The sequence below is a fragment of the Thamnophis elegans genome, chromosome Z (genome assembly GCF_009769535.1).
Source record: "Thamnophis elegans isolate rThaEle1 chromosome Z, rThaEle1.pri, whole genome shotgun sequence".
NCBI lineage: Eukaryota > Metazoa > Chordata > Lepidosauria > Squamata > Colubridae > Thamnophis > Thamnophis elegans.
This window is the reverse complement of record NC_045558.1, coordinates 88,811,452-88,823,520: the sequence shown is the minus strand read 5'-3', so window position 1 is coordinate 88,823,520 and position 12,069 is coordinate 88,811,452. Positions and strand designations below refer to the sequence as shown.

The following is a 12,069-nucleotide window of genomic DNA, read 5'->3' as shown; positions in this document are numbered from 1 at the left end:
TGACTTAAGACTGTTCTTCATATGACTGTTGCAGCATCCCCATGGTCACCTGATCAAAATTAAGACTCTTGGCCCCTGACTCACATTTATGACTGTTGCAGTGTTCCAGAGTCATGTAATCAATCACCTCAACCTCCTTACAAACAATGCCAGTGGGAAAGCCAGATTCAGTTGACAACTGTTACTAACTTAACAACTGCAGAGATTCACAACCGTAGCAAGAAAAGTCATAAAAGGGGACTCATTCATTTAACAACTGTCTCACTTAGCAACAGAAATGTTGGGGTCAGTTGAGGTCATAAGTTGAGGACTACCAGTATATTCGCTTGGATGTTTGCTTTAGATATTTTGATTACTGTACTGTATTGCATATCTGTAGGCTTGATGTATAATTATGAGTGTTGGGCATCTGGGGATCCACAGAGCTTAACTTATATATCCCTGATAGGACAACAATCCTATAAAGCCATACAAAATGTTATGAATAAGAGAGGTTTTGAATTCCCAAATCCCAACTAATGGCGCAGTGCAAACTGGATGATGGAGTTTGCTTCATGGACTGGTAGATTCATGAGTCTGTCTTGCAGCAATAAGATACACTAAGTATCTTTTTTAATATTTTAAGGTTTGTCTTGTCTGTTATCTTACTAAGAAGGCCAACCTAATGTGCACTTGCTTGACTGAAGGGAGAGCTCACCTCACAGAGTTGAGCCCATCTGTGTTTTGTGTGGAGTATCATCCATAATGCTGGGTCAGTACAGTAGAGTTTGATATTTTCATCCAAGGCCATTCTTCCATTTCTGGATGTAAGAGCCTGTTTCTGAAATTGGGCCTTAGGGATCAATTGGTATTGTTGCTATTGTACCAGCCTCTGTATCTGCTTTGTCTCCTGAGCAGCTTGATGCTGTAGCTGACTTGGCGGTAGAGTGGCCATCTTCTTTTTTAATTATATTGGCATAACTATTGGCTTAACATTGTCTTCAAACACAATCTAATATATAGCATATAGATGAAAGACATACCATATTTTTCAGAGTATAAGATGCACCAGAGTGTAAGACACACCACAATTTTGAAGAAGTAAATTTTTTAAAAACGTTTTTGCCCTCCCCTGCTCCCAGGAGCACTCTGCAGCATCCCAAACCATCTGCACACCCTGTTTTTTTGTGAAAAATGGAAAATGCAGAGAGTTTGGGAGGCCTGCAAAGTGCTTCTGGGGGCCAGGGAGGGCAAAAATGGAATGCATGGGGGCTTGATCTTCTTAAAGAGTAAGGCTTTTATTGATCTCAAATCCACTTTTCTCTACCCTTCCCACCGCAGGACAGGACTAAACATCTCTCTCTGCACTTTATTTTTTCCCCTCGGACTGGCTTGGCCGAAGGAGCAGCAGTCAACATGCTTCTTCTCTTCAGCGAGGAGGGAAAGACATGCGGGGGGCTGCTGAATGGCTGCTGCTGTGCTTGGCTGGGAGCAGTCCATTGAATGAGGAGGGGTGGGGATTCCTTCCATTTGGGTTTATGGTTCCTCGTGGCGGCTAAGCAGCAAAAGGAAGTATAAAGCAAATGAGGCTGCCTTGTCACACACACACACACACACACACACACACACACAAATCCACCCGGATTTGTCACGCAGCAAAGAGATACGGTAGCTAGCCTCAATAGCAGCAGTAGCAATAAACACTGCATGACAGATCCAGGGAGATTGGGGTGGAGGTGGGGGTGGAGCAAGGGATGAAAACCAATCTCCTCTGCATGAAGACTTTTCTCAGAACCCTAGATCTCCATTTTCTCTCCGGAAAAAGCTATTGGCATCATTGGGATTTTGGCTAGTGAAAGAACCGCAGGATGGAAAGGAAACTTTGGAATGCGGCAGCTGCCAGGTTCCAGAAATAGGGTGCTCCTGTATTCCAAAGTTTTCTTCCCATCCTACGCTTCTTCTATTAGCCAAAATCCAGATAATGCAAATAGCTTTTTTCTGGAAAGAAAGTGGAAATCTAGGGACCTGAGAAAAATCTTCATGTCAGAGGAGATTGGTTTTCATCCCTTGCTCCTCCAGATCTGTCATGCAGTGCTTATTGCTACCGGTGCTATTGTGCCCAGCTGCCATATCTCTTTGCCACCCGAAAATGCTATTACTGTGATCTCTGTGAACTTCCATATTTTCTGTCCTCCACAAATGTGTGTTTTTTCCTCACGTGCCACTATCAATCTTTTGATTTTGGGAGGGTCTACCAGGAACGAGGAAAGGCAAAGAATATCACTCAGGCAATCCTTCCTGTGTATTTCTCCATTTTTGTCTTTTTGATTTTTGATATTTTTGTCTAGGCTTTAATTAGCTCTTTATAACCTTTCCAATTCATGATGAGAAAAGTTTGTCATTGTTTTCAGGATAAGCTGAAATAAAGCCTTGCTAAATAATCTGTATTTGGTTTATTGCTAGCTTTAGGTTTATTAGCATTGAAGCAGAATTAGGGGAAGTCAGACTCAGCCACAAGAAGGTCAGTTTATTCTTTCAAAAAGTAGAATGAGGAGGAAGTCCTGTCTTATACCTCAGCATGGCTGAACAGGCACTCTAGATTTGTTTGTAGAAAAGAGAAATTATATTTCACCTTATGAAATGAAAACTTATATTATAGGTTTTTATCTGTAATTCCAGCTCTTATGCTTGAGTTTTCTCAAAGTCTAGATTTCCTTACATTGCTTGGGAGTTCTGGGATTTAGAATACCAGTATATCTGGGAGGTTGTTTGTCTAATAATCTGTTTACCTTTATTGTTTTTTCCTTAGTCCACTGCAATGTCTAATTATCTTTAAAATGAAATATTTATATAATTGAACTTTGTTTTTTTCAGGTATGCCGCCATATTAAGAATGGTGATATCCTTCTGCTGAATCGACAACCCACTCTTCACAGACCCTCCATTCAAGCCCATCGAGCAAGAATCCTGCCTGGAGAGAAAGTTCTGAGACTTCACTATGCCAACTGCAAAGCCTACAATGCTGATTTTGATGGTGATGAGATGAATGCTCATTTCCCTCAGAATGAACTAGGCCGAGCCGAAGCCTATGTATTGGCCTGTACAGATGAACAGTATCTGGTTCCCAAGGTAAATTGTTAAACGTACAAATCATCATTGATTATGCATGCCATTTTCCGTATTTGTTTTTCAGCCACTTAGGGATTTTGAAATTAATTAATGGTGATTTTGACAGCTTGTCAGTGTCAAAATGCATTAGATCTTGGCAAAGAAGTAATTTGTTGCCTCTAGCCTAATCATCATCATCATCACCCTACTGTGGAATCAAATGCAGGAGCAAAATCCAATAATCAAAGCTCACTGCAGTCATTATTTTTTCTGTGTACATTATAGACAAAAGGGCACACTTATATTTGTATATTTTAAGAAAGGAAGAAAAAATGATGGTCATACATATATATAAATAATAGATGACATAAGAATAAACATTTCATAATGAGAAACGCTCAAGGTACTTTCTTGCCCTTCTACTGTTGATATCCTCTAAAAGGAATTATTGTCTTAATTTAAAAAATCAGTTGTGTAGCCATCAATGTTTCCATAAGATACTGAGAAGAGAGACTTTCAAGGCTTCAATTGCTGCACATTCCTTCTGTTTCTATCTTGGTTAACACTCCACTTCGGGAAATTGCTTGTTTTCCCTTTCGACCTCTTAGGGGGCAAAATATATGTCTGAAAAGACAGTTTAGCCCAGTAGTTCCCAAATTTTTTCAGTCCACTGCCCCCTTGGTACTACAGACTGATCCTCAGTGCCCCCCCCCCCAGTGGTGGAATTCAAATTTTTTTACTACCGGTTCGGTGGGTGTGGCTTGGTTGGCATGGCTGGGGAGTCATGTGACTAGGCGGTTTGCAGGAGGGAAGGAAGATAGTAACAGTAAAATTCAAAACTAACAATTGCACATTTATTCAAAATCCAATTTAAAAACCTTTTTAGTTAATGTTAACTCAACAAAATTGTTGAACATGATCCAGTGATACCAGGTTTTCAAAGTCTGATAGTCCTTTATCAAGAACTTTAGTAACTAGTAACTTAGTAAACTCAGTAAAATTTAGTAACTACTTCACTGTTCTTAGTAGATGATAATTCCTGTGTAGATATTGAAAGAAGTAATCTCAGTAAGGTATTATCACAAAGCACAAAACTACAACAGATATCATTAAGATATCACAAACTTACAAGATGTTCTTGTAAGAAACCCAAAATGGATAATAAACACTTTTATCTAAAGTTTTTCATCTTTTTTTTTTTTTTAAACAGAACTTTTTTATTTTTCTTTAAAAAAAACCCAAATATGTCATCATTTGTCAATCATTAAGACATTGAAGTACATTTTTTTTTGTTGTGTGTACCCCTCCCTCCCTCCACCCCCCCACCCCCCCCTCCTCCTTCCCCCCCCCGACTTCCCAGAACCCGTACACGGTATAGATTTTTAACTAACACAGTCTAAAATCTATTGAGAAAAAAGAAATAAAGAAATTAATGACATTCTAGATTGACCTTAGCTTCTTCTTACTGAACTGACTTTTAACAGTTTAAATCATTTCTGATCTTAAGCATAGGCTAACTGGAATTTCTTAGTCCCGTATTTATTTTGTATATAGTCAATCCATTTTTTCCAGTCTCGTTTATATCTCTCATTTGAATGATCTTTGAGATATGCCGATATTTTAGCCATTTCAGCTAAGTTTGTTACTTTCAATGTCCATTCTTGGATTGTAGGCAAGTCTTCCTTCTTCCAATATTGCGCCACCAACAGTCTTGCTGCAGTTATCAGGTGCAGAATCAAATTGGTCTCTACCACTGTAAAGTCAGTACATATACCTAGTAAAAATAACTGAGGACTAAACTTTATCCTTCTTTTAAAAACATTTTGCATGACCCACCATATTTTTATCCAAAATGCCTTAACCTTTTGGCAGGTCCACCATATATGATAGTATGTAGCATCGAGAGAACCACACCTCCAACATTTAGGCTGTACATTCGGATACATAGAAGCCAACTTTTTAGGATCTAAATGCCATCTATAGAGCATCTTGTAAAAATTTTCTCTCAGATTTTGAGCTTGTGTAAATTTCACATTTCTTACCCAGATTCTTTCCCATGTATCCAACATTATTGGTTCCTCAATATTTTGAGCCCATTTTATCATACAATCTTTAACTAATTCTGTTTCCGAATCCATCTGTATTAATACATTATATATCCTCTTTATATGCATTAAGCTTTGATCTCTTATTTGTTTAAACAGATTATCCTCAACTTGAATAAAACCAATTTTTTGATCTATTTTCCACCTAGCCTGTAATTGCCCATACCGGAACCATGTTTGAACTACCTTCTCCTCTTTTAATACCTCTAAAGATTTTAATTGTAATACCCCCCTTTCCGAGGTAAGAAGCTGTCTGTAGGTAGTTCTGTCATGTTTTTGTGCTGTATTCATATTTTCAATTGCGTGTCTAGGAATTGCCCACATGGGTATCTTGTCATTTAATTTATATTGATATTTCTTCCAGACCCGCAATAAAGCATTTCTTAAAATATGACTTTTAAAGTTCTTATCCAATTTTTTGTTGAATAACAGGTAAGCATGCCAACCAAATACCAGATCGTGTCCCTCAATGTTCAATATTCTATCATTGGTTAAGTGAATCCAATCACTAATTACAGATAATGCCACTGCATCATAATATAGTTTTAAATTAGGTAGTTTCAATCCTCCTCTCTCACGTACATCTTGCATTATTTTCATCTTTACCCTCGGCTTCTTTCCTGCCCACACAAATTTGTTGATACCCTTCTGCCATTCTAAAAGGTTCGCATCTTTTTTAAGTATAGGTAACATTTGGAAGAGAAATAAAAATTTTGGTAAAATGTTCATTTTCACTGCTGCTATCCTACCCAGCAAAGATAAGTGCAATTTCTCCCATTTTTTCATCTCTGTCTGTATGCTATGCCAAAGTGGTTTATAATTATGCTTATATAATTTCCCATTTGAAGTTAAAATGTTAACTCCAAGATATTTGACTTTTTTAACTACCTCACATCCTAGCATCACTCCTAATTCTTCCTTTTGTTTAATATTCATATTTATAGCTAATATTTTGGTTTTTCCTAAGTTTATTTTAAAGCCCGACACTTTACCATATTGATTAATCATATTCATTAAAACCATACTGGATTCCTGCGGTTGTTCCAATATTATGACCAAATCATCCGCAAAAGCGCGGACTCTATATTCTTGCTGCCTAATCTTGATCCCTTTTAAACCATCCAAGCCCCGTATTTTATTCAACAATACTTCCAAAGTTATAATAAACAATAATGGGGACAAAGGACAGCCCTGTCTTGTACCTTTTCCAATTTGAAAAGAGTCTGTTAGACTTCCATTGACTATGATTTGTGCTGTTTGCTGTTGGTATATTGCTTTAATTGACTGTAAAAAATTATCTCCTATCTGCATTTTTTGCAGTATCTTCAACAGAAATTGCCAGTTAACTCGATCAAAGGCCTTCTCAGCATCCAAAATATAAACGCAGCAGGGATCTGATTGTTCTTTCCCAAATATTCTAATGCATTAATAATTAATCTAACATTACTTTTCATCTGTCTCCCTTGTATAAAACCTGTTTGGTCCGTATGTATCAATTGTTGAGTGACCAACATTAACCTATTTGCTAATATTTTAGTAAAAATTTTATAATCTACATTCAGTAATGAAATAGGTCTATAATTTTTGGGTTGAGTAGTATCTTGATCTTCTTTGGGTATCAAAGATATAAACGCTGTCTTCCAAGATGGAGGGACTTTACCTTCCGTTTGAGTCATATTAAATAATTCTCTAAGAGGTTCTACCATTTCTAACTGTAAGTTTTTATAGTAAACCGCTGTCAAGCCATCTGTACCTGGTGCTTTCCCTGACTTTAATTGCTTAATTACCTGCAGGATTTCCCCCGAGGTTATTGGTTGATTCAATTTTTGCCTGTGTTCTTCTCTAACTGAAGGTATTTTCTCTTTGTCTAAATATTTGTCTATGTCTAAACCATTAATTTTATCCCCTTTATACAGTTCTGTAAAAAATTCCCAGAAAGCCTTTTGAATCTCTTCCTGTTGAAACACCTCCTTCCCTCTGTAAATCAGTTTAGATATATTTCGAGTTTTCCTTTTTTTCCTAATCTGATAAGCTAACCATCTGCCAGGTTTGTTTGCATTACAAAAAGTATTGTGTTTTGCATATAATAGATTAGTAGCCACCTGGTCAGAGATCAACATGTCAAATTGAGATTTTAATATGTTAATAGCTTCCTTAACCTTTGTATCGTCTGGGTTCATTGTTAACTCCAGCTCTTTTCTCTTAATTTCCTCTTCCAGTTCTGTTCGTTTTAACCCTTGCTTATTTCTATGTGTTTTATTTATATTCATCAAAACTCCTCTCATGTACGCTTTGCTTGCGTCCCATACAAATTCCATAGATGTACCCTTATTCATATTCAAAACAAAATATTCAGATAGTAATTTTTTACAATCATTAATATACTTTTCATATCTAAATAAGTTTTCATTCAATCTCCAAGACCTTCTTGCCTGCACTACCCTTCCCAACTCCATCCAAACTGGGTTATGGTCCGAAAGGACCCTAGCTGCAATCTTTGTTTTCTTGACCCTAGAAAGCAAATCATTAGTGGTTAGGATAAAATCAATCCTTGAGAGGGATTGATGCCTGTCCGAGAAGAAAGTGAAGTCACATTCCTCTGCATTTCTTTCTCGCCAAATATCTCTCAATTCAAAATCATCCATAATGTCAAAGAAAGATTTGGGTAACTTTGCTCGCATCTTGGTATTTAGGCGGGAAATCTTCTTATCTCTCTTAGTGTCTATCACTCCATTCCAGTCACCCAATAGTATACAGGAACTATAGTCCCACTGTACTAGTTTAGCATGAAGATTTCTATAGAATCTATCTTGCTGTTGATTGGGAGCATAAATTCCCAAAAGTAATGTCTTTTTCCCTTCTAAGATTAAGTCTAAAGCAATATATCTTCCGAAGGGATCTGCTTCTATTAATTCAGCTTTCATATCTTTTCTTAAGTATACAACTATACCATTCTTCTTTTCCATAGCAGAAGCTGCAAAATGTTGACCAAGTTTTGAGTTGATCAAATATTTTGATCAGTTGACTTGATATGAGTTTCTTGCAAACAAATTACATCGTTCTTAAACTGTTTGAGATAATGAAATATTTTCTTCCTCTTCTGTGGAGAGTTCAGTCCGTTGACATTCCATGTTAAAATCTTAGTTGTCATCTTTGGTTGGTTGAAGCATTTTTAGAGCTTCCTGCACGGCCTGTTTAACCTTAGGTCTAGCTCCTCCCATTACTTCCAGATTTGTTGTTGTAGATCCTTGATCGATGGCCGATGATTGTTGATGCTGTTGCTTTTTAGCTTGTTTCTCCATACGTCTAGTAGTCATGCGGCTAGGTCTTGGTTCCTTAGCACCTTGCACTTCTAGAGAAGAGAGATGCTCCATCTTGTCTGGTGGTTGTGTAGTTTGCTGTCTATCCTGTCCTTCTTGTGGTCTTTCTCTAGGTCCAGATGGTGCAGGGTGTCCGGCCTTCAATATATTATAATAAAAATCTCGGGCTTTCCATACAGAGTTGAGGCGGTACCTTTGCTTATCAAATGTAAATATGATGCCAAATGGTGCATCCCATCTATACTGTATCTGGCGATTTCTGAGTTCTTCGACCAAAAAAGCGTAGTCTCTCCTGGCTCTTAACATTTGAGGTGGTATCTCTTTCAAAACAGCCAGGTCTTGACCGCCAATTTGAAGCTTAGTATTGTAAGATGCTTGCAGTACCATATTTCTAAACTCTCTTGTAGTAAAATATATAACGATGTCTCGAGGAAGCTGCTTCTGCTTTGCCAGCCAGGAGTTAACGCGGTAAGCTTTGTCAATTTGCCAGACTTGATTGGTCCCTGGTCTTCCCATCAGGCGGTCAAAAGCTTCCGATAGGATCTGTTTCAGGTTCTCCTGTTTCTCCTCACGCAGCCCCCTTACTCTTAATGCGAACTCCATTTGTCGGTACTGTATCATAATAATTTCTTTTTCAGCATTTTCCACTTTTTGTTCCACCACCTCTGTTTTCAATGTCAAATTAGCATTGGCATCATTAAGAACCTCTAGAGTATCTTCCACTCCAGAAATATGTTCTGTTAATACAGTTACAAGACTCAGCATGTCGTCTCTAATTTTATCAACCTTAGCATCAAATTTCTCATACAGCTCCTGTTTAAGTCCTTTTATTTCACTTTTAATTTCTTCTTTCATTTCTTTTATTTCCTCTTTTCTCTCCTGCTTTACCACCTCTCTATTATCTCTAAACTTATCTTCCATTTTAATTGTCTGTGCGTTAAGAGCCTCGCTTAGATTACTCAGGAAAAATTCTTTCGTTAACACATCCCCAGCAGGGGGTGTAGGAAGCGGAGGCTGCAGCTTTGTGCCAGGCACTGAGGATGTGCCCCTGGAAGTAGAGGGTGACGACTTCAAGTTAATATTTGGTTTTGAGGCCATTTCAAAATTTATCTGCCTGCAGTTAATAAAACTCTATTGCCTGAATATGCAGCTTTAAGTAAAGAGGCTTTTATTTTGAAGTTTAAGGCTTGGCAAAACTTTCAGTGAGTAAACATTGTAACAAGACCATTCAGCAGATTCATCACCATTTAACTTCCAAATAAGCAAGGTTAATGAAGGAGTAAAATTCTTCTGTTGTGAAACCAAAAACAAATGATAAGCAATCTCTTTTGTTTTGAATTCTTGTGAGGATTAGTAAAAAGTGTTCGTTATTACCGGAGAAACCAGCCTGCTCGGCGCCATTTTAGAAGCCTCTGAGTAAATAATTTTTCGGAGGAGAAAAAGAAAAGAAGCTAAAATGTTGATAAACAATTATTGTCCACGCAGTAAACGGATTCAGCTCGTGATAAGAATAAATCAAACAAAACTTTGAGCAGAGTGGGAGAGACCTACTTTGTCCTGCACAAGGCAGTTTGAAGTTCCCAGCACGGACAGCCGTTCTGCCTTGGGCTAGCCCCCCTTTCCTTGCAAGCACAAAAGCTGCAAAAATCGAAGAGCATTTGCCAGCAAAACAGTTTCTTCTTTCCTTCTTGCCTGAAGGATAAGAAAACCTGATAAGACGTCAGATGGAAGATCCTCTAAACAGGTACGTAGCCAGGAATTCGGAGGCAGCTGATTTTTTGCAGCCTCCACCAGTAGGCTCCTCCCAGGAAGTCAAAAGTTTTTCATCTTTAGATCAATGAACTTAATTATTTTTTTCTCTCCCTCACAAACATATAGATATACCAGTGGGGGGTTTCAAAATTTTTTAGAACCTATTCTGTACGTATGGCCTATTTTGTGGGCATGGCTTGGCGGTCATGTGACCAGTGGGAGTGGCCAACTTGTAAAATATGGTGAAACTCATTTAACAATGCTCTTGCTTAGCAACCAAAATTTTGGGCTCAATTGTGATCATAAGTTCTCTTTCTTTTTCTTTCTTTCTTCCTTACTTCTTTCTTTCTTATATCTCTCTTTTCCTCTTTCTTTCCTTTTTCTTCCTTCCGTCCATTCTTTCTTTCTTGTGTCTCTTTTCTTCCTTCCTCTTCCTTCCTTCCTTCCTTCCTTCCTTCCTTCCTTCCTTCCTTCCTTCCTTTATTCCTTCTTTCTTTCTTGTCTCTGTCTCCCCCACTTACTTTCTCTTTCTTTCTTTCTCTTTCTTTCTCTCTCTCTCTCTTTGTCTCTCTTTTCTCTCTCTCTCCCTCTTCTTTCCTTTTATTCTCTCTTACTCTTTTTCTCTATTTCTCCCTCCCTCCCTCCCCCCCCCTCTCTTTCACCCCCACTTTCTCTCACACACACACATACCTTCCAGTTGGCGAAAATTTCTGTTTTGCCAGCTGGGAAGCTGGCAAAGAAGCCTCATTTTCCCTGCCACCTGCAGCTCTTGGAGGAAGGATGAAGGGAAGGGAGCCCCAGGCCTCGTCACTGCCTCCTACCTCGAGAGCTTCCTTGAGAGCTGGGGATGGCCAGCCTCTCCCGTCACTGCACCCTTCACTCACCTTTCACCCAGAGGATCTGCCAGTGGGGTGCCTGCCATTTCATCTCCCGAGAGAAGCTCGGGAGAAACATGCAAATGGCCGCAACTCGAGGCTCCTGAGGAGGATGACACCAGGGGTGGCAGTGGCGCCTGCTGCTGCTCTTCTGCTCCCGGTAATGCAGGCTTCTTGGAGAGCATTAAGTTGCAGGCGCACTGATTCCAGCAGCTGCGTTTTCCCTTGAAATTTGCTGTCCCAGCAACCCGAAGGGGATAATCTCCCAGCGGCATCTCAAGCGCTCCCACCCTTAGCCGCGAGGGAGTGAGGACAGCTGGGTGCAGTTTGTTACCTCCTGGCTCCCCTCAGATCATCGAGGGGCCTCGCATGCCTGCTCGCTCACATGGCCTGCGTGCTTCCAGCAGAAATGGGAAGCGTGGGGATTTTAATGTAGTAGGGCAGGGGAGGCTGGAGCAGGAGGTTAAATAAACAAATTTGACTTCGCTTCCTTGTGTGGCAAGAGAGAAAGGTGCCTGAGACACTCCTGGGAGAATGTCCCCTTCAGATTGCTGGAACAGCAAGTTTCAAGGCAAAACCCAGCTTCCTTGCGGGGCAAGAGAGAAAGTTGCCTGAGAGAATGTCCCCTTCGGGTTGTCCCCTTACTGTCCCTCTGCCGCCCCCTTGCCTCTTAGCGCCCCCTTGCCTTTTAGCGCCCCCCCCCAAGTCATCCCACCCTTTGGGAACTACTGGTTTAGCCTTACACTCATCTGGAAACTATTTCTGAAAAGATGAAACGTTAGAAACGCTAGAGGAGTTAGTCAATCTATAGCTGGATTTTGCAGCCAGCCTGTCCCAGGTAATCACAAGGTAAGCCAATTTCATGGAGTACTGAGGCTTGTTTTGCAGCTTATTTTGGCAGTTCTCTTATATCTTCCACAGTACTTTTAC

The 12,069-nt window shown here is 39.4% G+C and overlaps 1 protein-coding gene across 1 annotated transcript in view; it reads left to right on the top strand.

The window, feature by feature from the left end:
- POLR1A (RNA polymerase I subunit A) overlaps positions 1–12,069 on the top strand; it is a 52,887-nt gene that overhangs the window by 9,929 nt on the left and 30,889 nt on the right. Inside the window, exon 13 of the mRNA XM_032237284.1 lies at positions 2,854–3,108. Coding sequence (XP_032093175.1) covers positions 2,854–3,108 — 255 coding nt within the window. The remainder of the gene's footprint in view (positions 1–2,853; positions 3,109–12,069) is intronic.